The following is a 27,933-nucleotide window of genomic DNA, read 5'->3' on the forward strand; positions in this document are numbered from 1 at the left end:
TGGAATTCTCTAGGCCAGAATACTGGAGTGTGTAGCCTATCCCTTCTCCAGTGATGACAGACTTAAGACAGCATATTAAAAAACAGAGACATTACTTTGCTGACAAAAGTCTGTGTAGTCAAAGCTGATTTTTCCAGTAGTCATGTATGGATGTAAGAGTTGGGTCACAAAGAAGGCTGAGCGCTGAAGAATTGATGCTTTTGAACTGTGGTGTTGGAGAAGACTTTTGAGAGTCCCTTGGACTGCAAGGAGATCAAACAAGTCCATCCTAAAGGAAATCTGTCCTGAATATTCATTGGAAGGACTGATGCTCAAGTTGAAGCTCCAATACTTTGGCCACCCGATGTGAAGAACTGACTCATTAGAAAAGACCCTGATGCTGGGAAAGACTGAGGGCAGGAGGAAAGGGGACGACAGAGTATGAGATGGTTGGATGGCATCACCAACTCAATGGATATGAGTTCGAGCAAACTCCGGGAGATGGTGAAGGACAGGGAAGCCTGGTGTGCTGCGGTCCGTGGGGTCCCAAAGAGTCAGACACGACTGAGTGACTGAACAACAACAACTCTCTCCACCGTGCTGTTTCCTGTGTACACACGTGTAGTGTAACTACAGTGAAACACAGACTTCTCTGGTGACTCAGACATTGAAGAATCTGTCTGCAGTGCAGGAGACCTGGATTCAATCCCTGGGTTGGGAAGATCCCCTGGAGAAGGGAATGGCAACCTATTCTGATATTCTTGCTTGGAGAATTCCATGGACAGATAAGCCTGTTGGGCTACAGTCCATGGGGTTGTAAAGAGTCAGACATGACTAAGCGACTAACATGGGCTAAGTGAGTTTGACTTGTATGTCTGTTTCCTCTACTGGATGTGTGAGCTCACCAAGATCAAGAATTGTGTCTTTTACATCTTTGTATTTTAGTCTCTGATATTTAATCTATGCCCAAATGCATAGTGATTAGCAAAAAAACATGTTAGCTGGATGATAAGTGATTAAAATGAATGATACACAAAATAATGGAGGTGGTAAGAGAGCACATAGGACAACCTTTCACCATCTGAGCCATCAGGGAGCCCTAAGAATGCAACAGTCAACTACAAATTGGCACTTGCCAGGAGCATTTGCCAGCAAGTGAACAACAACAACAGGGGCATTTGCCATCTGCCTGTGCTGCTGCATCTGCTGACCTTCAACACCCCCTGAAGGGAATACAGGGTAGAGAGTGAGGCACTCTGTGCTCCAGAGAAACTGGTGGAGCAGGTCTTCAGATAGGTATTTTCGGGAACTGATTTCATGATTCCAATCCTTGTAGCTCCTCGTATCTAGAAAAGCACTAAATCCTTCATGGTGACATCAGCTCCTCGAGACTAGCAGAAAACCTCATTTAAAGTAAGCGCTTCATTGCACTGCACTCCCCTTCACCAAAATCCTATATGTTGACTCCTCCACTGCTGCTTCGGAGCAGTGCCTCAGAGCTACCTGAGGAGCTGCCTTTCAGGCTGCAGTTCTCATTTTCCCCAAATAACACTTAGCTCTCAACTCTCACGTTCTGCCTCTTTTTAGTTGACACAAGTTTCAAGATGACAGCTTTGAACAAGACAATATTTACATGAAGCTTAATATTTGATGCATTAATTTAAAACCAGTCATGTCTGATACTAATTGTTTTCACTCATATAGCATGTTATGATTTTCAATGCCTTTTCATCTTTACTGTCTTGCTTGATACTCATACTCATGTGCTGAAATAGGGAGGCTAGGTGATGAGACCCAGGAATAAAGTATGCTTAAAGAGAGCTTATGTTGGAACGTAATGCTCTGACCTCCCAGCCTGCTGTCCTTTTTACCAGGCCAGGGTCCAGGCCTCTGTGGCTAAACTGCTAGCACCAGCTGGCATTATCCAACCTCCTTAAGTGGTTATAATTCGGTTATATCACCAGGAGGAAAAACCACGGCTTTGCCTCTTGCATTAAAGGACAGTGAAACGTTAGCCTGTTAAAAGAAGGCTCATGTGACACACTGCCTTTGGAAATCACTATGGGAATTTGAGGTGTCCATTAAAGTCAGACATGAAAAACCTCCTTCTAGGATCGAAAGGTGAACAGAGTCAACAAATCTCCCCCGGCTGGGTTTGTGAAATGAACCAACAGGACGGAACCGCAGCAACATAGGGAGGAGCTGGATCTCCACGTGCTCCAGGGGCAGCGTCAGAGCAGAGTGCCTGTGGCAATTGCTCTGTCTGCCAGAGAGACGGTGACTGCAGACGGCTTCTCCAGCATCTGGGAAATGAAGCTACATGCTATTACTCTGCTAAACACAGAAATATGTCAACTCTAAGCACAGAAAGACACCCACCTCAAAACTGCTAATATTTTGATTTTGAAAAGTTTATTTCCACAGATACCTGATGCATGCAGTCAGGGGCTTTGGAGGCTACAGTCAGGCACAACAAAGACATGTCTTTTCAAATTTTGACCTTACAGACCATGAAGAGAAGTCGCTATTTTTTAATCCTGGGCAACATAAAAAAGACATAACAACTGGACATTTAAAAATAACCATTTTCAGTTTAATAGATTACATATAAGCCTATCCTATCTGTCACAAAATGTATCATTTTGTTACTAAAATTTTTCAATCTGATACAATTCTGCATGGGCTGAAAATAAACAAGATAAGCTAAAACAGCATTAAAGGCAAAGGGAATTTGTGCAAAGCTAGAAGAAAGGAAAGCATGACACTGCCAACCCTCTCTGACCTTCCAGACAGAGGAGAAACCAGAGGTCTGGTTCTGTGTCTGAACAGAAGGGAGCATGCAGGAACCTGGAAGATGCTGCCTATACAGAAAGGTTAATAATGGATAATCACAAGAGAATGAGTCATTAAAATCTTTGTTCTCTTTCATGAAAGGTTAGAAAGGATTGTCCAGAATATTAACTTTCATCAGGAATTTGTTTTTCTGAATATCCTGCATATTTACCTTGCCTGATACAACTTTTTCCCATGATGGGAGATTCAAGAGTGTTTGAAGCCATTGGTCTTCTGTTAACTCGGAGTTTGAGTACCACCATTCCTGAGAGGAGAAAAAGAGAATACAGAATTCATCAATGCTCCTTAGTTTGTGCGGTCAAGAGTGGTCTAATAACAGAAATGGTCAAATGTACCTGAGCTTTTAAAATGAACAATGACTTTTGCTACCCAAACTAGGATAACTCTAACATATAGAGGAGAAAATTCATTTACTTATTCAACAAAGGCTGAGTATAAGGCACTGCGTTGGAGACTAAATGATTTTTGTGTTCTAATTGTTCACATTCTCGAGGACAGGCAAGACATGCACATGAATACATCACAAAGTGGAAAGTGGTGAGAGCTAAGAGAAGGTGGTGGTGATGTTTAGTCTTAGCTGTGTCTGACTGTTTGCGACCCCACAGACTACTGCCCGCCAGGTTCCTCTGTACATGGGGTTTTCTAGGCAAGAATACTGGGGTTGCCATTTCCTCTTGTAAGAGATCTCCTGACCCAGGGATCAAACCCATGTCTCTTGTGTTTCCTGAATTGGCAGGCAGATTCTTTACCAATGAGCCAACTGGGAAGCCCCATGAGAAGGTAGGGATCTTGCTAAAGAGGATTGGAAGGAGGGGAGGATCCCATGAGAACTCAAAGGGGAAGAGGAGGTGCAAATACCAAACCTATGGATATGTCATCCCATTCAGTAAGAATACAGAAAAGCCTCTGATGGCCTTCCACACCCAGTGAAATCCAAAGCAGGTGGTGGGCTTCTTGGGTTCCTTAACATCCCCTATGAGCATCCTCCCCAGCTTGCTAGCTGATGCTACATACTTTGCTCATGTTCAGCCAGCACTTCTCCAGCACATTCCCTTGAGTCTCACAGAGCTGTAAAGCTGTGTTCAGGAAGAGGTCACAGTTCTGCCCCTCTCCCATTAGTATACAGACATAGGCCATCAGATGGTAGAGCCTCGGGTAGAAGACAGGCCCCGTGGTGTTCTGAGCCACCAGGTTCTCCAAGTTCTAAAGGAAAAAGCAACACAGTGGAATCAGAAAGGGATCCTTGACTGAAAGGATTTTTCCATCTCAGATGATTTGGGATCATTTCAACGGTATAAGCAATCAAGTGAAAAAGCACCTTACAGAAACATACATAGAAAGTAGTGGAGATTAGATGATACAAGTCCAGTAGAGTGGCCCCAGTGGCCTACCCCAACCAAGAATGTGATATGGGTCTGCTCATTAACCCTTTTTGGCAACCATTCTTAAAAAATAAAACTGAGTCCCTCTGAAACTCAGTTCCCCTGCTGAGTTTATGACTAACTTCTTTACCCAAAACTTTATTCTCTTTCTTGTCTTGCCCTATTCCCCTCAAGAATTTGACTTGAGGAGTATCGAAGAAAGCAAGAGGCTGAAACTGAGTGAACTCCACAGGGCCCTCCCAGGTACAAAAGCCCTCCTATGTCCCCTGTTTCATGTTTGTAGAAAAAGGCTTCAGCCTCCTAGCTCTTCCCTGAGTTCCAAAGGGCAGATTCAAGCAGTTATTAATTAGGGAGGTAGGGGTATGTAAGAAAAAACCAGTCAAGAAACTATAGTTCAGTGGTAAAAACAGAGTCTGAGCTCTTCCCCAAGGAAAATACATGACAATCCAATACATATCTTTGAGTTCTTCTGCAGGAACTAAGACCCTCACCCAGAGACAGGATGCTGACTCCACGCTGTCTGTAAAACAGACCCCAGACTGGTTAGAACCAGAAGTTTGATGATTAAGATTCGTGAAACACCCCCCGGTTACCTCACCACCAGCCAATCAGAATAAAGTCATGTACACTGCAGCCCTCACTCCAAATGTTGCCTTTAAAAACCTTTCCTTGGAAGTCATTGGGGAGTTTGGGTTTTTTGAATATGAGCCACCCATTCTCATTGCTGGACCTAACAATAAACGCTGTACTTTCCTTCACCACTACCTGGTGTCAGTAAATTGACTTTGCTATGTGGCCAGCAGGCAGACCCAAGTTCAGTTCAGTAACAATAGCAACATTTTCTTTTGCTTACCAAAGCAATATAATTTTTAAAATTTAGAGAATTATACCTCAACTGAAAAAAAAATGTAAACACTGGAAAGGGGAAAAAGAAGGAGAAAAACAAACAGCACAGAATTAAAAAAAAAAAAAGGATAGAAAAAAAAATCACTCATAACCATAACATCTAAAAAAATTTTTTTTGACATTTGGATATACACTTTGACATTTGGATACACATGTTTATTTCTTTGCTATGGACAGGGAATGTTGCCCACCATCCCAGTTCTACAAGAATCAAACCATTAGTCACTGCAGCCACCCACCAATGGTGTGCCTGAGAAGAACAGGAAGTGTCCTGTGCTTTGGATACTGGTCATAGATAGTTAAGATGCATATCTAAGGAATAATTTCAATGAATCCAAATCCTTGCATCTTCTATACATAGAAAAGTGTTAAAGTCATTAACTTGTGATGTCGTTCTTTGTGATTAGCAGTAATCTTTTGATGTTTTTCCCAGGAAAAACTCCTATATATACTTCCCCCTGCCTTACTTCCTCAGAGCAGTTACTCAAAAGCTATCTGTGAGGCTGTCCTCCAAGCTACAGCTATACTCCTCAGAAAGAATCCTAAACAAAATCTAACTTGCAGCGTCAGTTGGCACTATCTCACACACACACACACACACACACACACACACACACACACTAATACTCATACTCACCACAACTGGCATCATACTAAACAGCAATTCAAAATATTTTTTTCTCATTTAGCACAACATTATGAATCTTTTCCAATGACATGATTCTTTCACATCAGATCTCACAAATCCAAATGCTGACAGAGTTAAGTAAGAAACACAAATAAGAGGTAAGATAAGATAAGAAGCAAGGAGATTATGTCATACTGGAGAAAGTATTACCTAAATGCCACCCTTCATCAATTCCAGCCAATAGCTGCCACTTAGAATTGGGGCTTAGAGTCACCAGATACTGCAATTTTTAAAAGAAGAGTCAGAAATTCAGATTTTTTAATGTGAAAATGTCTTAATGTTTAAATATACCATTTCTGACTAATATATATATATGAAGTTGTGTCCAATGCTTTTGTGAACCCATGGACTGTAGCCTGCCAGGCTCCGCTTTCCGTTGGACTTCCCTGGCAAGAATGATGGAGTGAGTTGCCATTTCCTCCTGCAGAGATAACCAACATTTTGAAAGGCATATCACTTTTTTCCCCCTAGTTTTTTAATACTATAAATCTGAGATCAACATCTTTATATATATAATTTATATATATATATATATATATAATTTTTATTTACCATCTGATTATCTCCCTAGGGTCATTCTTAGGAGGAGAATTAAATGATGTGCATATTTTAAAGATATTTATGTGTTTTGCCAGAATGCTGTCTAGAAAGTTTACGAGAGTCCTTAAGAGTATTAATGTCTTCTCTGTTGTCTGCTAATTTGACCATCAACAAGACAATGTCTTATTCTTTTATTTCATTTACTTCAATATCATTGAAAGCAGAGGAACCAGAGATCAAATTGCCAACATCTGTTGGATCATAGAAAAAACAAGGGAATTCCAAAAAAACATCTACTTCTGCTTCATTGACTAAAACCTTTGATCATGTGGATCACAACAAACTGAAAAATTCTTCAAGAGATGGGGATACCAGACCACCTGACCTGCCTCCTGAGAAACCTGTATGCAGGTCAAGAAGCAACAGGTAGAACTGGACATGGAACAATGAACTGGTTCAAAATTTGGAAAGGAGTACATCAAGGCTGTATATTGTCACCCTGCTTATTTAATCTATATGTAGAGTACATCATGCGAAATGCCAGGTTGGATGAATCACAAGCTGGAATCAAGATTGCTGTGAGAAATATCAATAACCTCAGATATGCAGATGACACCACCTTAATGGCAGAAAATAAAGAGGAACTAAAGAGCCTCTTGAGGAAGGTGAAAGAGGAGAATGAAAAAGCTGGCTTAACATTTCTTGGTTCTAAACTTGACTTCTTAAAGCATTTAATCCATGTGGTCAATTGGATTTTTCGTTCTCTATCTTACCTTACACTCCTCAGGGTCCTCTGCTGGCTTCTAATTCTCCACTTAACTTTTACATTGCTACTACCTGGATCTCAATCAAGGCCTACTTGTCTATCTTACAGGCTTTTCTTAGGTGATTTAAAAAAGAAAAAAAGAAAGAAAGAAAGAAAGAAAAAGTTGGCTTAAAACTCAACATTCGAAGAACTAAGATCATGGAATCCAGTCCCATCACTTCATGGCAAATAGATGGGGAAAAAATGCAAACAGTGCAGACTTTATTTTCTTGGTCTCCAAAATTAGTGGCGACAGAGTTTTCAGGATCGAAGTTAAAAGACACTTGCTCCTTGGAAGAAAAGCAATGACAAACCTAGACAGCATGTTAAAAAACAGAGATATCACTTAGCAGTCAAAGGTCTGTATAGTCAAAGCTAGAATTTTTCCAGTAGTCATGTACAGATGTGAGAGTTGGACCGTAAGAAGGCTGAGTACTGAAGAACTGCTACTTTCAAACTGTGGTGTTGGAGAAGACTCTTGAGAGTCCCTTGGACTGCAAGGAGATCCAACCAATCAATCCTAAAGGAAATCAGTCCTGAAGGTTCATTGGAAGGATCAATGCTGAAGCTGAAGCTTTGCTTTGGCTACCTAATGGGAAGAGCTGACCCATTGGAAAAGACCCTGGTGCTGGGAAAGACTAAAAGCAGGAGGAGAAGAGGATGACAGAGAATGAGACGGTTGGATGGCGTCACCGATTCAGTGGACATGAGTTTGAGCAAAGTGCAGGAGATAGTGAAGGACAGGGAGGCCTGGCGTGCTGCAGTCCATGGGGTCACAGAGTCAGACACGACTGAATAACAATGACAACAAACTTCAATATCATAGATATAGATTGAAACATAGAGTTTTCCCGACTAACCTGTTACATGTTTTCATCTATCAATTATTTATTCAAGAAATTAAACATCTCCTGTGTGTAATCAACCCTAGGGGACATTCCCAGAACAAACCATTCACACCACATCCTCTGCCTTCACTTGTTTGTAGAAAAGCTATGTAGTCTGTCTCCCAGGCCTCCAGTGAGTCACAGAAGACCGGCTCCAGAATTAATGGCTGAAAGGATATGACTGTCTAGTGACAAGAGTAGCAGTTAGGCCGGGAGAACTGACAACAATTTAAGCAGTACATCAGCCATACGGCAGCCACAGACTCTGTAGTTCCTCCCTGAAGTAACTAGATAACAGGACCTGTTATACATTTCCTGAGTTGTCTCATAGATGCTGAAACTCCCACCAGATGGAAGAAGTTTAATGACCACAAGATGTAGCCCCTAGACCTACTGGAGCCTGAGGATTGATCATGTTAACCTCTGTGACATTGCTCCGCCTCCTCACCATCAACCAGTCAGAGAACTGTGCTTGAGCCAGTCACATACCCTGTGACTCCTCTGCTTCTTGCCTTTAGAAATGCTTCCTTGAAACCTATTGGGGAGTTCAGGTTTTTTGAGTTCTAGCGGCCCTGGACTCCTCATCTGGCACCTTACAGGAAAGGCTGCGCCTTTCCTCACCATAACCCAGAATCACTAGATCGGCTTTACTGGACTTGAGAGAATGAACCCAAGTTGGGTTCAGTAACATATGTAAAAGGTATTGCTCTATGTTCAGCGGGAAATACCAAGTTCAATTTTGTGTTCTTTGGGGCTCTTTTATTCTTTCTAGTCTCCACCTCTACAACTCCCTCGCATTCCTGGGCTTCCCACCTCCATCACCTTGAAATCGCAAACTCCTAGTACAAAGACAATGCTTTACTCATCTTTGCTGCAATCCCAATAGCAACTATCATGTTTTTGGCCTGTTTTGTCTTTGGTATGGGATTCCCAGGTGACTCAGTGGTAAAGAATCTGCCTGCCAACACAGGAGATGCAAGAGATGCGGGTTTGATCCCTGGCTTGGGAAGATCCCCTGCAGGAGGGCATGGCAGTATTCTCTAGTATTCTTGCCTGGAGAATCCCATGGACAGAGGAGCCTGACAGACAACAGTCCATGGGGTCACAAAGAGTCAGATGTGACTGATGTGACTGAGCACAAGCAGGAGCATGATTCATAAATATATCTTGTTTAGTAGTAAGTTTTAAAAAATGGAAATGCATTCACATACATAGAGAAAAATTTGGAAAGTGATTTCTCAACATGCATAAAGTGGTTATCTCTGAGTAGTAAGGTAAGTAAGGCAATTCATATTCTGGGATAGAATTACCTTCAAAAACTTACCCTACAAACAGGTATAACTTCTGCAATCAGAGAAAATAATTACCACAGAAGGTAGAGAAAAAGCCATTTAAGGTATGAATTACCCTAGAAACCAGAGAAGAGGCCTCACCTTGAGTAGGTCAACTCCACTGTCTTGAGCATTCTCTGATTGTTCTTCAATTTGCTTTTGAAGGTAGAGAACTTGTCCTTCCATGTACCTACTGATGCTTATGCAGTAAAGAGCTGTTGGGGTTCTTCTTGACACAAGATTTTTGGCTCTATTGGAAAATACGTGAAAGCTGTTCCATTCCTGAAGTCTGGCATACCTATTTTACCACAGAAGAATAAGAAATATCCATATCACTCTTAGAATGGGCTGATTTTCTGAAACGGTCTCTCTAGAGGCCAGAATGTGGGTCTCTGGAAGCCTGCCACTGGCCTATTCAGGGGAAATTATCTGATATGGAGCAAGGGCAGAATATAACTTTTTTGATGATTTGAAATTAATAGCATTGGGGGGAATACTTGGATGATATTAGGTACCATTTAACTCTCGGACTCTAAAAAATGAGGGAACTCCCTGGTGGTTCAGTGGTTAGGACTCTGTGCTTCCACTACTGAGGGCCCCAGTTCAATCCCTGGTCAGGGAACTAAGATCCTGCAAGCTGTGCAATGTGGCCAAGGGAAAAAAATTTAAAAACTGAAACAGAGCAGGCTGATTCCAAAGAGAGAGAGCCTAGGCTAATACTACTCAAAGTGTGGACCATAGAAAGGAATCGTCAGCATCACCTGAGTGCTTTTTAGACATGCAAGCTCTCTGGTCCAATCTAGATCTACTGAATCAGACACTCTGAGGATGGGACCAGAAATCTGAGTTAATGGACTCTCCAGATGATTCCTATGCCCATAAAGTGGGAGTAGTATTGTCTTAAGCTAAACTTGTTGCAAGAACTCCTCAGGGAAGATAGAGTAGAATAAAAAATTAAGGTGATTTTTGAATTTTAGATTCCCTGAACTTTAACTCACATGTGCAAATTAATTTGACTTTGAACTTCCATTTCTTCAGACTTTAACTAGCAAAGCGTAAATTAAATTAAATTTTAAATCCAAATTTTTGGATTTTAATTTCTCCCAACGAGTTTTATAATAAGAGGAGATTTCTATTTGAATATGAAACTGCTGTAGTCTGTGGTGGCACTTTATAAAGGAATGTCTTTGCATTGTCATTTAACGTCATCATAAAATCTTTAAATATTGGACTACATGACTGCATATGTAATTTGAGATGGGAAGTGTGTGTGAAAGTCACTCAGTCATATCTGACTCTTTACAACCCCATGGGCTGTAGCCTGCCAGGATCCTGTCCATGAACTTCTCCAGGCTAGAATACTGGAGTGGGTAGCCTTTCCCTTCTCCAGGGGATCTTCCCAAAGCAGGGATTGAACTCAGGTCTCCTGCATTGCAGGCAGATTCTTTACCTGTTGAGCCACAAGGGAAACCCAAGAGTACTGGAGAGGGTAAACTATCCCTTCTCCAGCGGATCTTCCCAACCCAGGAATTGAACTGGGATCTCCTGCATAGCGGGCAGATTCTTTACCAACTGAGCTATGAGGGAAGCCCACATGACTGCTTATATAATTTGAGATGGGAAGTGGAATAGGGAATAACTTTCAAGTCTTGGGGATGGCTGTGGCAGTAATTTAGTTAATGTTCTGGAGCCTTACTATTAATCTACATCTTTGAAGCTAAGGTCATAGTTGCAGGTTTACTGAGTTTAAAATGTATGGGTTAAAAGATGAAGCTTTAGCGGGTTAATGGCTTAATGGATTAATGGGGTAGGAGGCCTGCGTATTCCACCCTCCTGAAGCTTCCTTCCATGTGAGGGAGCTCCACTGGTGCAAAACTCTCCATTTCTTTCCCTGCCTCACTCACACCTCCAGTGGTAAGGAGTGACCTAGTTGGTTGGTGACTTTGGGACAGGAATTAGGCAGGTGTAGCTCTCTTTCATCTTGAGAGTCAGTGAGAGCCTGGTACTCATACAAGGAGAGCATAGTACTATCTGCCTTAATGGGTTAGAGAAGAGGCAGAGTTTTCTAGGACTTCTTGCTGCTAATTGGGAAGTCTAATCCTGAGGTTCAATATCAAGAAGCTCACTTCTCTGCAGATATAAGCCATGTCCTCCAACATGGACTCTATCAACAGTGATTACTATTCTATCTTGGGGATGGGGAGGGGGCAAGTGTGCTATATATTAGTCTCCCTCAAATCCCAACACTTCTCAGAAGCAGGTACTCTTTTATTATCCATCTCTGTATTAACACAACATGCTTTGTATGAGAGAAATGCTTGTTGCACTGAATACAATTTAAGCAGTATCACTGTTCTGGCCTTGGTTGAGGGGGACGGACTAGGTAATCCCCACAGTATCTTTCTGAGTAAATCTGCTCCGTCACCTTCAATCTGTCTTAAAAATTACTTTCCCTTTCTTTGTTTTTAGCAGATCTCATGGAACTCTTCCAGGCTTCAACATTTTCAAATTTGGGAATTGAGTGTTATGCAACACTGTGTTACCAGATAGCGATACATGAGTAAAGTCCCAGGAGCATTCCACTCTGGAATTTGAGGATTCTGTTATCTTCATTTTGGTGTATGAATTGCAAACACTCTTCAAAGGGTCTATAAACAAAGCCTTTAAAAGAAGAAAAACAGGAGGGCTTGGCAGGTAGATTGAGAGTGGAGGGGTATCATCATCTTTCTGGCCTAGTAACTCCCAGAATAGTTCCCACTGTGAAGAGAGGTCTCAGTCTCATTCCTTTGTGAGTCCAAAGGGTCCTATAGACAAGCAACAGCCAGGTGGCTGCACTGCCCTGTGTTGGCTGAGTTTCTGCTTTTGTGGAAGTTTATGCATATAACTTACAAGTACAGAGTGTCAGCCACGTGGAAGTGGGGTTTAAAACAACCTCCCTGCTTGCATCTGAGGAGTCAGCCTCAGTGCAGCCTGGGACTTGTCAATCTTCCTATCCACACTTTCCTTTCTGGCAGCAATAGCTGCATCCCCTTTTGAAAATATAGGTGAGAAAAAGAATGCCCAGGTTGGCGGCTCTGGTTTAATATGCACACTGAGGCCTGCCTGCCTGGTATAAGCTGAAGATTATCAGAAAAGAACTAGTTTTCCAAATCACCAACAGCTACCAGTGAATGAAACCCTTAACATTAGCAGCCCTGTCCTTCACTTTAAAGCATGAAATCTCTAAGTATATCCTGTTAAAAATTAAATACCCTAGTGGAACGCACATAGTAAGACACCATCAGTCACGCTCACTATCACGTGGGACAAATGATCTGACACATTAACCGGCAGCTTAAATTCTAAACTTTCTTTTTCTTGGTCCTTTATAATCCTTGCACTTTCTAGATGGCTCCTTAGCTCAAAACACCAGGCTGTCCCCTTCCCTTTCCTGTATGTCTTTCTAGCCAGGAACCCAGAGGTCTCAATACCCCTGCCCTGACTGCTGCCACACCACACCAACACAAGTGCCATGGACCCCCAGTTCTCATAAATTCCAAGGTCATGCTCACCAGAATAAAGCATGATATCCAGGCAAATAAAATAGAAAAATGCCCTGCTGAAGATGTGCTCTTCTGCTACAGAAAGATCCCACAGCCACCCCAGAACCTGGATCAGCTGCTTGTATCTATGAAAAAAAAAGGTGGTAGGATTAAAAAATGGTGGGGGGAAGGAAGTTCAGTCCTAGTCTCAGTTCTGCCCAGTAACGTAGAACCAAATACAATCCTGAAACAGACTTCAAACCTACTCCTAAATCCCAAATTGACTCTGTTCAATTGTTCTTTCATAGACCGCTCTATGAGGGTGGCCAGAGTCAGATCAACTTGTGCTGGGCCTCTGGTCTTGGTTGCTATTCTCGGGGCATTTGCCTCTCCTACGAGAGTGTTCCCTCTCTGCCCCATGGCAGTGGTGGAGGCCTGATTCTCACACTGGGGGTGACTGTCTGGCCCTCTTCCCGCCACTGGCCAGAGCAGCCAGGGCAGAGATGGTGCCTGGGCACGAGTTCTGTGAGACAGCAGTGGTATCCACAGAGTGGCGATCATTGGTTACACCAGCTTTTGGTAAGCCCTACTCCCTTCCCCATCCTATGGCCAGGGTTAAGGAAATCCAGAACATTCCATAAACATGTCTTTCTTTCTCTCATTTTGGAAAGTTCCTTGAGATAAATACCTGTTTTTCAAGAAGAGAGATTTACAAAGCCAGCAGAGGACCAGATAGTGTTTACTGGGATTCCGAAGCAATGACCACATCTTGTGGGCTCGAGAACCTGGGAACAAAACAATTCCAGTATAGTTCTGGCTATTACTTGTATTTGCATGCCCTTTCTTGACCAGCCAGCCCTTACCTAAGTCAATGGCCAAGTCCAGGTGACCCATCAGGAGTTTTATATAGCCAAGCCTATCGGCCACATAAGTCATGATTTCAACGCCCTCACGTTTCAGGGGGAGGTTGAAGATCTGCTTCATGGCCATGACCTCGTATTTGAACCACACGTCCTGGTAGCCAGCTAGATGTTGATATAGTGAATAGTCCAGGTAGGCCTTAATGATCTGAAATGGGGGGAAAGGAAGAGAGATGGGGCGAGACTTAGATGGAGCCCAAAGCAGAAAGATCAGGATATCACCCAATACTGCCAGTAAACATGGATTCATTGAGCTTTGGAATGGAGCTGGACATTTGACCAAACATGGGCTTAGATACAGAAATTAAGCTGAGTTCCTGCAGTGTAATGTGTGAGTTCATGCTTGAAACATGAACTATGTAAGACAAGCTCAACGGCCCCTTTTGCCCATAGAGAGTCCTTGACAAAATATAAGAACCTGAATTTTTGTGAAAAATAAAAGCAATAGCTTATATATGTGGATATATGACTGCATACCAGAAGGCCTGGAAGGATTTATCCCAAACTATAAAAAGCAGTTTACCTATTTGTTGCAGTTGGAGGAAAGATTTGAGGAACTTTTTATTTTATGCATTTCTGTGATGTTTAATTTAGTGTTATAATAAGCATGTATTACTTTCATTATTTAACAATAAAGAAAGGTTGACTTGGTTTTGTTTGCTTTCAAAAAAAGTGAGAATTAGTTCTAAACTTAATTGGGAGATTTGTGAGAAGTTGGTTACTCTTTAAACAGCTCTTTAAAAATGATAAAGTTGCTCCAAGATAGAAAGGTTTAGAGAAGGCTGAAGAGAAAACAGTCCCTGCTACAGACACAGTTTACTACTAAAAAGAAAAACACCAAAACCCCCACAAAGCTCAGAATACATATAAACTATTTTGAAAAATACAAACAGAAGAAAGACAGAACCTCACATGGTAGAATGGTCTGGAAGCATTTAGGGAATTCCTTTATTCATTGTTTAGAACGTATTTCAAGATAATGGGGCCAGTAGGGAGGAAACCCGGGTGAGAGAAAGAAAATTGTTGGGCAAATGAAAAATCAGATCTATAATAAAGCCTAATTCTTCTCAGATTTGGACCAAGAGAATTGAGGCCAACTGCTTCACTTTATGGGGAAAATATAAAGCTACAGGTTATGTGATTTGCTAGTAGTCACACCGCAGGTAGACGGAGAGTCCTAGAAACTTCTCTCTCGGTCTTTTTTAAATAATTATTTTATTTTTTATTACTATTTGTTGTCTTTATTAACATTTGACTGCACTGGGTCTTCATTGTTGTGCGTGGACTGTCTCTAGTTGTGGTGAGCAGGGCTACTCTGTGTTGCAGTGTACTGGCTTCTATTGCCGGGGCGTCTCTTGTGGAGTCCAAGCTCTAGGAACACAGGTCCAGTAGCTGTGGCCCAGGGGCTTTTAGTGGCTCTGCGCCATGGAACTCTTCCCAGACCAGGGAGTGGACCTGTGTCCCTTCCACTGGCAGGCAGATTCCTAACCACTGGACCCCTGGGGAAGCCCTGGAAACTACTCTCCTGGTACCCATTCTCTTTCTTACTGTTATCCTACACAGAGCACCTCATCTGCTTTGAACACCCAGGGGAGATTTTCCCTCCTCTTCTGGCCTCAATCACAGCCATCTTGTTAATAAGCATCTTTTGTTTCACTTTCCAATTTTGATTTATCCCTTTTATGTCTTCCCTGCCCCTTACTCCACCACACGTTTAGGAGACAGCCCCAAGGGTGAAGGAGAAGTAAAGCATTTCATTCAAAAAAATATTTGTTGAGTACCTACTACATGGCAGACACCATTCTAGGAACTCAGGGTGTGAAGAGATCAAAGCTAATTGCATAACATCAAGAAATTTGGGTCAGGAAAAATAGTGAAAGAATTTGAAATGGGCCAAAATAAAACAAAACAAAATCAAAATGTGTCCTATCCAGCTTACTTACCAAGGTAATCTCTGCTTTTCACTGTCTTTGGGCTACTTTACAATTCTGTATACTATAGAAAACCAGTAATAATGTAAATGATTCTTTTTCATAGAAATATAAATATTTGGTGGAATATAAGTGATTTTATTCTTGCTCTGTGACTTGACTAGTTTTGCATACATTCATAAATTAAATTCTCCTGGGAACCAGTTGTACTATCTTACTAGTTCTCTCACTAATTTTAATGAGCTCAATAAAATCTTTGATATGTGCTCTTTTACATTTTTTTGTTTTGGCCATATTGTGCAGCTTATGGGATTTTAGTTTCTTGACCAAGGATTGAGCTGAGGCAGTGAGAGGTGTGAGCTGAGGCAGTGAGAGGTGTGAGCAGAGTCCTAACCTTTGGACGAGCAGGGAATAATTTTATCTTTTTAAAAAGAATTATCCTTTTACATCTTCTTTTTCACCTTCATCCTCTTATGTGTACAATGTGGTGTTTTCCAGGAAAGAATCAGGTGACATTACAAAGAAGTGTAGATAGAAGCAGATTGAGATTTTATCCTGTCTTCTGTGAAATCAGACATTAAGGTATTTGCAAAAATGTAATACATGCCATTCTCACTAAATTTTTTTGTTTGGGGAAATAGCATTTTTTCCAATGAAAATGTTAATTATATTCATATGTCATTAGTTAATTTTCTAAAAAAAAATTTTTTAAGTAGGATCCTAGTTCCTTGACCAGGGATGGTACCTGTGCCTCCTGCAGTGGAAGTATGGATTCTTAACCACTGGACTACCAGGCAAGTCCCCCCAAAATATTTCTAAAGTACCTCAGTTTTTGTTTCATATATGGCAATGTCAGTAGATACAACCTATATAAATGTATGAACCCATATAAACGTATATAAACCCATAGAAACATACAAACCCACATAAAAAGCTATTTATTGCATGCATGCTCAGTCACTTCCAACTCTTTATGACCCTGTGGACTGCAGTCCACCAGACTCCTCTGTCCATGGGATCCTCCAGGCAAGAATACTGGAGTGGGTTATCATGCCCTTTTCCAGGGGATCTTTCTGACCCAGGGATTAGACCTATGTCTCCTGCATCTCCTGCGTTGCAGGCATATTCTTTAACCACTGAGCCACCTGGGAATCCCATAAAAAGCTATTGGAGGTCCTCAATTATTAAAAGTGTAAGGGGATTCTGGGATCAGAATGTTTGACAACTGTGAGCCTCACCGGAACAATTCATCCTGGAAGGCTTTTATTATACCTTCATGATTTTGAATTTTGATTGGATTTCATCAGGCTTTTCTCTCCAAATGAGATTCAGAAATTTAAAAAGCAGCTGTAAAAATACCCTACCTGGAAATCATCTTGAGTTTCCAGTGCAGTATTCATTTGCATCAGAGCTGCCAGGTGACAATAATACTTGTAGTGGAAAAAAAAATTTAAGCTATAGATTTGCCACAGCAAGGAGAAACAAGTGGTTTGCTGGTAAAGCTGTGCCAGCCTCTTCTTCCTATTAAAGGACACACACAGGACAAAAGAAAAAGGTATCATCACCAACATACTTGAGGGAAGCAAAGGTGCAGAGTCCTCAGTACCGGCTTGGGGGTCTAAATAGACTTGAGCTTGAGGCCTGTTTACCTTACATGTAAATTAAGTTTACATGTTGTGTCTGGCTCTTTGCGACCCCGTGGACTGTACTGTCCATGGAATTCTCCAAGCCCAAACACTGGAATGAGTAGCCTTTCCCTTCTCCAGGGGATCTTCCCAACCCAGGGATGGAACCCAGGTCTCCCGCACTGCAGGCAAATTCTTTACCAGCTGAGCCACAAGGGAAGCCCGAGAATACTGGAGCGGGTAGCCTATCCCTTCTCCAGCGGTTCTTCCCAACCCAGAAATCGAAACAGGGTCTCCTGCGTTGCCAGCAGATTCTTTACCAACTGAGCTATCAAGGAAGCCCTACATGTAAATTAACATGCACATTAATTGTTTTTCAGTTTCAGCAAGCAATATTTTTTACTGAGGTACAGTTGATTTACAAATGTTGTGTTAATATCTGCTGTATAGCAGTGATTCAATTACACACACACACACACACACACACACACATATATATACATTATTTTTTTAATATTCTTTTCCATTGTGGTATATCACAGAATATTGAATATAGTTCCTTGTGCTATACAGTAGGACCTTGTTGTACATGCATATTAGTTTTTATGAAGCCCATAATGCTTTGTGATGATTAGTTAAGATAATTTATTTATATATAAGAGCACAGAGGTAAATCATTTTACTTACATCTATAAATTTATTTATAATTTATTTATATATAAGACCTGTCCCCTGTCAGGTCACTGCCATTTAAGTGAAATTATTTGAAAAGCACATTTATATAATTTTATCTCATCTGAGCCTGACGACAACCCCATAAGAAAGAAAGGAATAATTAACCCCATTTTACATAAGCAGAGAGTGAGACTCAGGTTAAGTAGTCAAGTAAAAGTAACAGAGCGAGAATGTAACGGTGCTAGGACTCCAGCCCTGGCCACCTCCAGCCCAGCCAGTCCAGTATGTCATTTCCTATGCACATTGCTGTCAGGCCCTAGGTCTCAGCTCAACAAACGAATGAGCACTTTAAACAAATCCATTCTGCTGTGGTCTGAATTTATCCCCCCAATGTTGAATTCTAACTCCTAAAAGTGACAGGATTAGATGTGGGGCCATGATTAGGTTATGATTAGGTGGAACTTTCTTGAATGGCATTAGAGTTCTTATAAAAGTTCCTGGCCCCTTTCCACCAAGTGTGGATATGACAAGAAGTCTTAAGAGGGCCCTGGCCTAACTATACTGACAGCAGGACCTCAGACTTCCAGCCTCCACACCTGTGAGCAATAATCTTCTGCTGTTAATAAGTTACCCAGCCTGTGGTATTTTGTCATAGCAGTCCAAACAGACTAAAACACATTCTGACTATGGGATGTGATGTTGCAGGAGATGGTGGACTTCGTCTGCTGGAAGTGCTCAAGGAAAGGATGACTGACCACCTACCGGAATGTCTGGGGACTCAGTCTCAGCCTCCACAAATCATTTAATTGATAATGTAGCCCCCAATCTTTTCTGTTTGTGATAAAAATGGGATCCTAAACTGGCTACAATATTAGTAATTTAACAAAGCCAAGAAAACAAAATATAATTATAAATAACTATCAAAAAAAGAGATTTTAAATAAAGTTGAGTAGGAAGAAAAATATCATAGAGATTCTTTAAAAAAAAAAAGAATATTTATTTATTTGGCTATACAGGGTCTTTGACTGTGTGGATCACAATAAACTGTGGAAAATTCTGAAAGAGATGGGAATACCAGATCACCGGACCTGCCTCTTGAGAAACCTATATGCAGGTCAGGAAGCAACAGTTAGAACTGAACATGGAACAACAGACTGGTTCCAAACAGGAAAAGGAGTACGTCAAGGCTGTATATTGTCACCCTGCTTATTTAACTTATATGCAGAGTACATCATGAGAAATGCTGGGCTGGAAGAAGCACAAACTGGAATCAAGATTGCTGGGAAAGATATCAATAACCTCAGATGTGCAGATGACACCACCCTTATGGCAGAAAGTAAAGAGGAACTAAAAAGTCTCTTGATGAAAGTGAGAGTGAAAAAGTTGGCTTAAAGCTCAACATTCAGAAAACTAAGATCACGACATCCGGTCCCATCACTTCATTGCAAATAGATGGGGAAACAGTGGAAACAGTGTCAGACTTCATTTTTGGGGGGGCTCCAAAATCACTGCAGATGGTGATTGCACCTATGAAATTAAAAGATGTTTACTCCTTGGAAGGAAAGTTATGACCAACCTAGATAGCATATTAAAAAGCAGAGACATTACTTTGCCAACAAAGGTCTGTCTAGTCAAGGCTATGGCTTTTCCAGTGGTCATGTATGGATGTGAGAGTTGGACTGTGAAGAAAGCTGACTGCTGAAAAATGGATACTTTTGAACTGTGGTGTTGGGGAAGACTCTTGAGAGTCCCTTGGACTGCAAGGAGATCCAACCAGTCCATCCTAAAGGAGATCAGTCCTGGCTGTTCATTGGAAGGACTGATGCTGAAGCTGAGACTCCAATACTTTGGCCACCTCATGTGAAAAGTTGACTAATTGGAAAAGACTCTGATGCTGGGAGGAATTGGGGGCTGGAGAAGAAGGGGACGACAGAGGATGAGATGGCTGGATGGTGTCACCGACTCGATGGACATGAATTTGAGTAAACTCTGGGAGTTGGTGATGGACAGGGAGGCCTGGCATACTACAATTCATGGGGTTGCAAACAGTCAGACACGACTGAATGACTGAACTGAACTAAACAGGGCCTTAGTTTAGTTGCAGCATGTGGGATCTAGTTCCCTGACCAGGGATCAAACCCAGGTCCCCCTGCATTGGGATACAGGTTCTTAGACACTGGATCATCAGGGAAGTCCCTATCCTAGAGATTCGTAATGAAGAACTCCAGGTAATCTGTTTAGGCACTGACAACATTCATTCTGTTGTGGAAATTAGTTTTTAGAGGTTCTAAGGAAACATGGAGAATGTAAAATCCTTTATAACAGGGAGTTCATGAAGCTATGGAAACTCTGACATTAAAGGTGTTTCTTTCTGTCCTTATTTTTGAGATGAGAACCTTTTGACTGGAGAGCGTTTTAAGCTCTGTAGTTTCTTCCTGATCATCAAATTTTCTCCTTCTCATCTTGTGCAGGTACTTCTTATTCCTTTTACAAAATATGGCTGTATATTAGGCTTATCGGATTTAGGGAATGAAAATATAGGATGCTGAGTTAAATCTGAATTTCAAAACAATTCTTTTAAAATGCATATACCTTAAATATCTTGTGTGATATAATGTATACTAAACAAAAAAATCATTCATTATTGATCTGAACTTCAAATTTAACTAGGCATCCTTTATTTCATCTGACAACTCTCTTGTGACACAAACTTCAATTCTCTCTTATCTCACAGAGAGATCTCTGCTGAACCTCTCCCTGCCCCTCTCTCTCCTAGTGTCTTCTGAGGCAGCAGGCTTTAGATTCTCAGGAGCCCAACCCCAACCTGCAAAGGAGTTCAGATCCACCTCATTTCCAACCCTGTCCCCCTCCACCCTACCCCCAGTCAAGAGAACACTTTCAGGAAACTGGGGAAGGCAGTTTTTGGTGAGACTGCAAAAGGATTGCAGCCATTTGCTCATAGACATAGATATTTGTATCTCAGGCAGAACCTATAGGAATATTTCTACGGGCCTCTCCCGAGGTGGAACAGATTATCTGTCAGTTCTTCAGATCCCCAACTAGGTGACACCTCTTTTGGTATGAATTCCTAGGTAGGTAGAATATATTGTAAAAAGTTTGATGTGGAAAATTTTAAACATACACATAAAACAGAAAAATATGAGGTACATATACCCAGCATTCAGCTCCAACAACTATCAGCATTATTATTGCATCTGTTCTTTTACTCACTGTTTCCCTCCCCTACACCACCTCATTATTCTTTGCAGTTCTTTTATAGATAAAATTTACATGTTGAAATGTACAGATCTTAATGGTATAATCTTGATCGATAGATACCCTCTGTAACCCACAGATTTTTCTATCTATGGAGATACAAGAATGTGTGGGCCATTTTGTCTTTTAGCAGATGTCTTCAGGACCTGCCATTTTCCTCTAGGGCAGGGGCAATACCCAGGGTTTTAGCACTGACTTGGAAGATGACTTTTGACTGAGGCTCTAGGAACAGGTGGTGCAGATTCCCATTGAAACATGGATGGCCAAGAGGTTAGTGGGTGAGATGAGTAGGGGAGGCACTGGAGTTCATCTTGCAAAGGGCTCCTTTGAGTTTTTGTCACCTGAACTCCTTTTGGCAAAAGCTGCCTGTTAAGTTGTTCTGAGGCAACCCAGCCCTGGCCTGGGACCCCCCCACCTCTCCCTCACAGTGAGCCCCCGGGACCCCTCTCGCCTGTTAGAGGCCCGCTCTTTGGGGACTGTTGGACTATGTGTAGGTCTCTCTCCTCTTGGGGAGTGAGATGAGACCCCTAGCTCTCTGCAGCTCTTTCCTTACCCTGGAGGTGAGCTCTCTTGGGCCTGCTGATTCTGATTCACATAATGAAAGTGTCTGTTTTTTTCAACCCGAGTCTGGAGAAACAAGGAGATTAAGTTGTAAGGAAAGATTCTATTGAGGAGCTTCAGAGCCTTCCTCAGCATTTTTTTGGCAAGCACCATCTGGCCCATGTTGAAACAGACCTAGAAGGAGAAGAAAGGGGAAGAAAGGAAAGAAAAAGGCAATGATTCCAAGCTTGGTTTATATGTTCCAAAAATACGTAATTTAGGAATACTTTTTTTTTTTTAAGTAATTTAAAACCCAGGAACAAAATCCCCCTGTGCTTGGCATAATCTGAAATGTTTCTTGGTTATATCTGTGGAAGGATGGTTGAATGACTAGGATTTTGCATCCTCATTGTTCATAATCTACCTCTGAGAAAATGTTTACTTCTTCCTGTCCCTTTTTTGGAGGTTGTTACATAAAATATTTCATAAAGCTGTCACTAAGAGGCTAAGGAAGATCTTGCCACAGAAAGTGATGGTGAGGAGGTTTGAGTCCCAGGCCTTGGGGTCCTGGAGTCTTGGAAAAGATCTGTAGCAGAGGATGGGAGGAGGATGTAGAAAGTATAAGGATGACTTCTATTACTTCTTCTATGTAAAGCCCCAGTGATAAATAACAGATTAATCACATTTCTAATGATTTCTTACCTGACCTTTGAGGGTAAAAAAGGTAGCCCATTCAAAAGTCTTACTCCAAGATTTGTCCTTCTTGAGAATTTTCAGCAACCTCTCTCCCTCATTCAAATATAGATAAGCCTGCAACCAGCACAAAGAGTAGAAAGTGTTGAGTCAACAGGGACCAGGACCACAGAGGAGCCATTGCCCCAAACTCGACTGAAGGAAGAGTCAGGACCCTGTAGCTCCTGATCCTGTCTCCAACTTTAGCCCCTGGTTAGAAAGGAGGGGTGGAGAAAGTTCCTGCTAAAGAGACATATCATCTTCATGTCCATCTTGGTCACTGAATCTCTCATTCTAGAAGACGAATCTAGAAATCTCCTTTCCTCATATTGTCATATAAGACATCTTACCTGATATTTTCCCCAAGGCAGTTCCCCTCTTTGAGTAATTCCATCCCCAAATTCCCTATTTCCAACTATGTACTCATGGCTCCTGAGACCATCCCCACATCCCTGAAGGCCAGTCTCTACTTATGGAATGAATCATGAACTGTTTCCCCCCCCTTTTTTTTTTTTTGGTCAGGGCCATCTTTGGGAGGTGGAAGAGAAAGTTAAGCCCCTGAACAACCTTTGTCACTTCATCTTCAATGTAACATTGTTAAGACAGTCTTGGCACATGTGAACAGCAAGGCAAGCTCAGACTTGAAGAGGAAAACAAGGTGAGACGATGTCCCCAAGTCTCATGCAGTCTAAGTGGTATGTGCAGAAGGCTGAAAGAGGGGAACAAGGTTTCTTTGCTGGGAGAGGGCGATGCAAATGGCACATTTTGGGACCTTGCTCTGGGCTCTGCTTCCAATCATTGTTTTCCTGAACATTCACCACTCCCTGTAGAGTGAGATGAGGGTGAACACAGGCTCAGCAAGTTGGCCCCCGAGGCTACCTAAACCTTCTCTTTCTGGTATTCACTGGCCACATCACCCTCTTCTTCACATATGTGTATAAAATACATACAGGAGGCTTTCCTTCAAAATACTTGAGAGAACCAGAGATTGCTGACATTTTTAATAGTTTAATTTACAAATTAAATCTAAGGTGTAGGGGTTAATTAGGTCACAACTATAAAATCTGGATTGGTCCACCAGTGCAGGCATGAAGGGTGGCAACCATGGCTATTCAGGTGTGGGAAGCTCTTCCTGAAGCTGGCTGGAAGTCAGATGAAGCAAGGCCCAGAAAGACATTTCCTCAAATGTGTTCATGGAAGCTTAGTCCAGCCAGCTACTCTATGAAAAGTGATCTAAGGTCAAATAAGTTTAAGAGAAATAATATGTCCCAGTCCTAGCCCAACCCTCTGGGAGATTTCTGTGTATCTTAGCATATGAACACTCTGAATATCTGTAGTACAGAAACCTGTTTATTCAGTTCAGGGCTTCCCAACTTAACAATGAATTCTTTCATTTAATTATATGTACCAAATCTCCACATTTCTAAAGGCGTATTGCCCTGAAACTTATTTACAGTTATCCTGGAGAAACTTTTACTAGTGCTTTGGTTAGCCTAAAGGTATGTATGATAATTTAGCACAAATTACATGAAGACCAAAGTGAGTGAGCCCCTTCAGAGATCACAAGAGTAAAACTAGATTTGTTCTTATTCAAAGACCTGCAGGTATTGTGCTGACAGATATTTGGGGAAGACAGAGGGCAAATGCAACTGGGACATTACTGAGGAAGTCTCTACTGAAACTAAAGAGTTGAGACCAGAGTCTCATATAGGTAGACAAACCATAGCAAGTTTCCAAAGGTGGCAATATAATGTATAATGGTAGTTGCAATTTGTTCTGACTTTTTTTGCTCTCAGGTCATTTGCCTTCTGAGCAATTTGATTTTCAAAGGAAGAGGGTACTGGCAGGAACCAAAAACATGAAGTAATTAAAAATAAAAACAAAAAAAAAAACCTAGAGCTTCCCTTCTGGCTCTCTGGTCTATAAGTTGTCTCAAGGATGGAGGTGATCTGGGTAGAAACAGCTTACCATATAATTATCATCCAAGACGAGATAAGCAGACACAAGTTCTAGGAAGTAATATAAGGCTTTGTTGTTTTCTCCCAAAGCAAGAAAATGGTGAGCCAGAGGCATGATGACAATCTCTAGGATCTCCTCACACTGGCAAGATTCCAAAGGGATGACGTCATCTTCAGATGTCCTCATTTTTGTTATAATGATATCAAAGAAACTCAAGATCTTTTCTCTTATTTCTTCAGAACTGTCCAAATGCAGAAATAAATAGGAGTAATAATTTGTAGATATAGATAGGATTTGATATGAAAATATCTTTTAAAACAAATGAAAGAACAAGATAAGAAAACCTAATGTAGGGACTTCCCTGGGGGTATAGTGGTTTAGACTCCGAGCTTCCACTTGCAGGGAGCTCAGGTGGTCAAGGAAGTAAGATCCCACATCTCACACAGTGTGGACAAAAAAAAAAGAACTCTAATGTAGATTTCTTCCATTTGGTAGGTTTTAGCATCTGTAAAATAACTCAGGAAGTATGAATCAGATATTACTATCTGTGTATTTTCAGAGAGGAGTTACATACAGCAGAGGACATGGGGTGGGGAGGGGTGCTGCGGTCTGTCCTGGGAAGGGCCCACCAGGATCCTGCTCAGTTACACAATGACTGATTATACTTAAAACATAACCCTCTGACTTGTGCCTTAAAGAGCCAGAGTACTGGCCAAACAAATGATTCTAACAGTTGTCTGAATTTAATGCCAATTGTTCATGCTCTACTTTCTAAACAATTATAGATGACTGTACCTGAGGTTTTCAGAAAATATTTCAGATTTCTTAGAAGTCTCTATTCTGCAAAAAGTGATCTCTTCTTCAGCTGGAAAATAAACAAACAAGTGAGTTGTATTAGTCATTGAAATGATCATGTGGCAGAGATGTCTGGGGTATACTGAAGCTTCCTGTTCCCCTTCCACAAGAAAATTGTTGTTGCCTAGCCAGGACCTACATTTCTCAGTCCTTTTTGCATCTTTTTCTTTTTTCTTTATGGTCCCTGTCGTGCTGTGCAGCTTGCAGGATCTCAATTCCCTGGCCAGGGAATGGACCCAAGCCCATGTCAGTGAAAGCACCAAGTGAGTCCTAACCACTGAACCACCACGGAATTTCCTCCTATTTCATTCATTCTTCATTCAGTCTTAAGTGAAGCCATGTGTTAAATTTAAAAATGGGATTCCATCAGAAATAATATATGTCACCTTTGAATTGAGATTGTTAGATATCTTCACCACCTCCTTTCACAGGAAAACAAATTAATTGTGGAGATCTAAGGGATAGCAAACCCACAACACAGAAGGAGCCTGGGTCCCTGACTGACTATGAACAAGGCTCATTGTCAAAATGCTCATTGGATCATTACCTAGGCAGGAAAAAACTATCATTCTATTGTGTTAACCCACTGAAATATTGGGGTTTGTTTTAGATGATAACACAATCATAATTTACTCAAAGTATCCTGGAGGAGGGCATGGCAACCCACTCTAATATTCTTGCCTGGACAATCCCCATGGACAGAGGAACCTGGCAGGCTGCAACCTATGGGGCCACAAAGAGTTGGACACAACTGAAGCAACTAAGCACAACTCAAAGTATAAATTAATGATGCTGAAGAAAGTGATGTCAGCTTCTAATAGAGAAATATTTATTGGAATACCCCCAAAAGGGGAATAACTTAAGGGCAGAGACCCTTGAATTTAAAACCTTCAGTCTATCCAGACTGCAATAGTTTAGAAAATTCCATAAAGATCTTAAAACAGAAAACAAATGAGGATTGTTGAATCTAGCTACTTCTCCATTCAAGGAGAGGGAAGAATCCTAGAGAGTAGAAGGGCCTTGTCTCAGATCATACATCTGTTAGTGATAGAGGTCTCTGGACTCCTAGATAAATGCATTACTCCACAGATCTTTTAATTTATACAATGCAGTCTTAGCATCTACTATCACCTTCTTCTGAAAGCCTTCTGTGCCTTTGCCCCTTAGAATCAGTGCCCCAACTTGTGTGTCCAATAACCCCATTCAGATCTCTATCATCATCCTTTATCATACTATATAAGGATTAATTTGTCCACCTCTCCTAGTCTGCTGTCTGGCTTCCCTAATAGCTCAGTTGGTAAAGAATCTGCCTGCAATGCAGGAGTTCCTGGTTCCATTTCTGGGGCAGGAAGATCCCCTGGAGAAGGGATAGGCTACCCACTCCAGTATTCTTGGGCTTCCCTGTGGCTTAGCTGGTAAAGAATCTGCCTGCAATGTGGAAGACCTGGGTTTGATTCCTGAGTTTGGAAGATCACCTGGAGAAGGGAAAGGCTACCCACCCCAGTATTCTGGCCTGGAAAATTCAATGGACTGTATAGGCCATGGGGTCACAAAGAATCAGACTGAGCGAATTTCACTTTCCTAGTCTGCTGTCTAATTCAACTCCAGTGAACAGAAGCTGAATAAACTGAATTATCCCTTTATCCTCCTACTCCTCTAAAACTTGCTTGTTAGAGTTACCGTAAAAACAAGGCGCCAAATCCAAACATTACGCCTTTGTCTGCACCTCATGACACCTCTCGGCAGCATTTGCAACAACTGACCTCTCCTCGTTTACCGGCTTCTGCAACACCCATTCCCTTGATTTCTTTCCTCTCTGGCTGCCCGTTTTGCTGGCTCCTACTGCTCTATCGATGTGCCTAAAACAACCTCTGGCACATGTAAGAAACTCACTAAATATTTACTAAATGAGTAAATGAAATCTTGAATGAGAAAATCACATATTGAGAAGATCAAAGGAATGAGAGGAGATGTCCCTGAAGAATTAGGTGGAGCAAGTGGAAGGAAAGGATCCAGGAGGAAACCCGTGGGCTGTCCATCCTTAGATCGGATCAAGACTTAGAAAATAAGTTTTTCGGAAGGACTCAGGATTGACAGAGAACTGAAAAGGGAATCAGTTTGTTCACTATCTGGTGCATACGTCCTGCTGTGTTCTTGAAACTCATATGATATTAACATGCCCTTCTCCAGCATTACTTAAAAGCATACCTCACACTTAAGGGAGATTTGGCGATAACAAATGTCTTTGTTTTTGCTTTCAGCCAAGACTGAAACAGAATATTATAGCAAAGACATTGCAAAAAGGAAATGTCATAAAAATTCTAGGAAAAATAAACTTTTGTTAAGAAATCTACTCACAGTATATTACTGAGTTCTATAACAGCAGTTACATAATCTTAATAATGTAGATACTTGATTAATTCATCTAATGATAGTGCTATAACAATATTGGGAGAGAGTTGCCCAAGAGTGCTGTAATAAAGTTACATACCTAGCAAGCAAGACTAAAACCTACCATAGCAAGATTA

At 41.4% G+C, this 27,933-nt stretch overlaps 1 protein-coding gene across 1 annotated transcript in view; it reads right to left on the reverse strand.

Moving 5' to 3' along the window:
* Positions 1–2,914: 2,914 nt before the first annotated feature.
* The window catches only part of ADCY10 (adenylate cyclase 10), a 78,786-nt gene continuing 53,767 nt past the window's right edge, over positions 2,915–27,933 (reverse strand). Inside the window, exons 21-32 of the mRNA XM_065924761.1 lie at positions 25,346–25,415; positions 24,560–24,791; positions 22,562–22,669; positions 21,873–22,054; positions 17,108–17,264; positions 13,756–13,960; positions 13,581–13,677; positions 12,923–13,038; positions 11,915–12,032; positions 9,474–9,669; positions 3,847–4,035; positions 2,915–3,076 (exon numbers count right to left, since the gene is read on the reverse strand). Of these exons, the coding sequence (XP_065780833.1) occupies positions 2,915–3,076; positions 3,847–4,035; positions 9,474–9,669; positions 11,915–12,032; positions 12,923–13,038; positions 13,581–13,677; positions 13,756–13,960; positions 17,108–17,264; positions 21,873–22,054; positions 22,562–22,669; positions 24,560–24,791; positions 25,346–25,415 (1,832 nt within the window). The remainder of the gene's footprint in view (positions 3,077–3,846; positions 4,036–9,473; positions 9,670–11,914; positions 12,033–12,922; positions 13,039–13,580; positions 13,678–13,755; positions 13,961–17,107; positions 17,265–21,872; positions 22,055–22,561; positions 22,670–24,559; positions 24,792–25,345; positions 25,416–27,933) is intronic.

This window comes from Muntiacus reevesi, chromosome 1 (assembly GCF_963930625.1).
Source record: "Muntiacus reevesi chromosome 1, mMunRee1.1, whole genome shotgun sequence".
In the NCBI taxonomy this organism is placed as follows: Eukaryota; Metazoa; Chordata; class Mammalia; order Artiodactyla; family Cervidae; genus Muntiacus; species Muntiacus reevesi.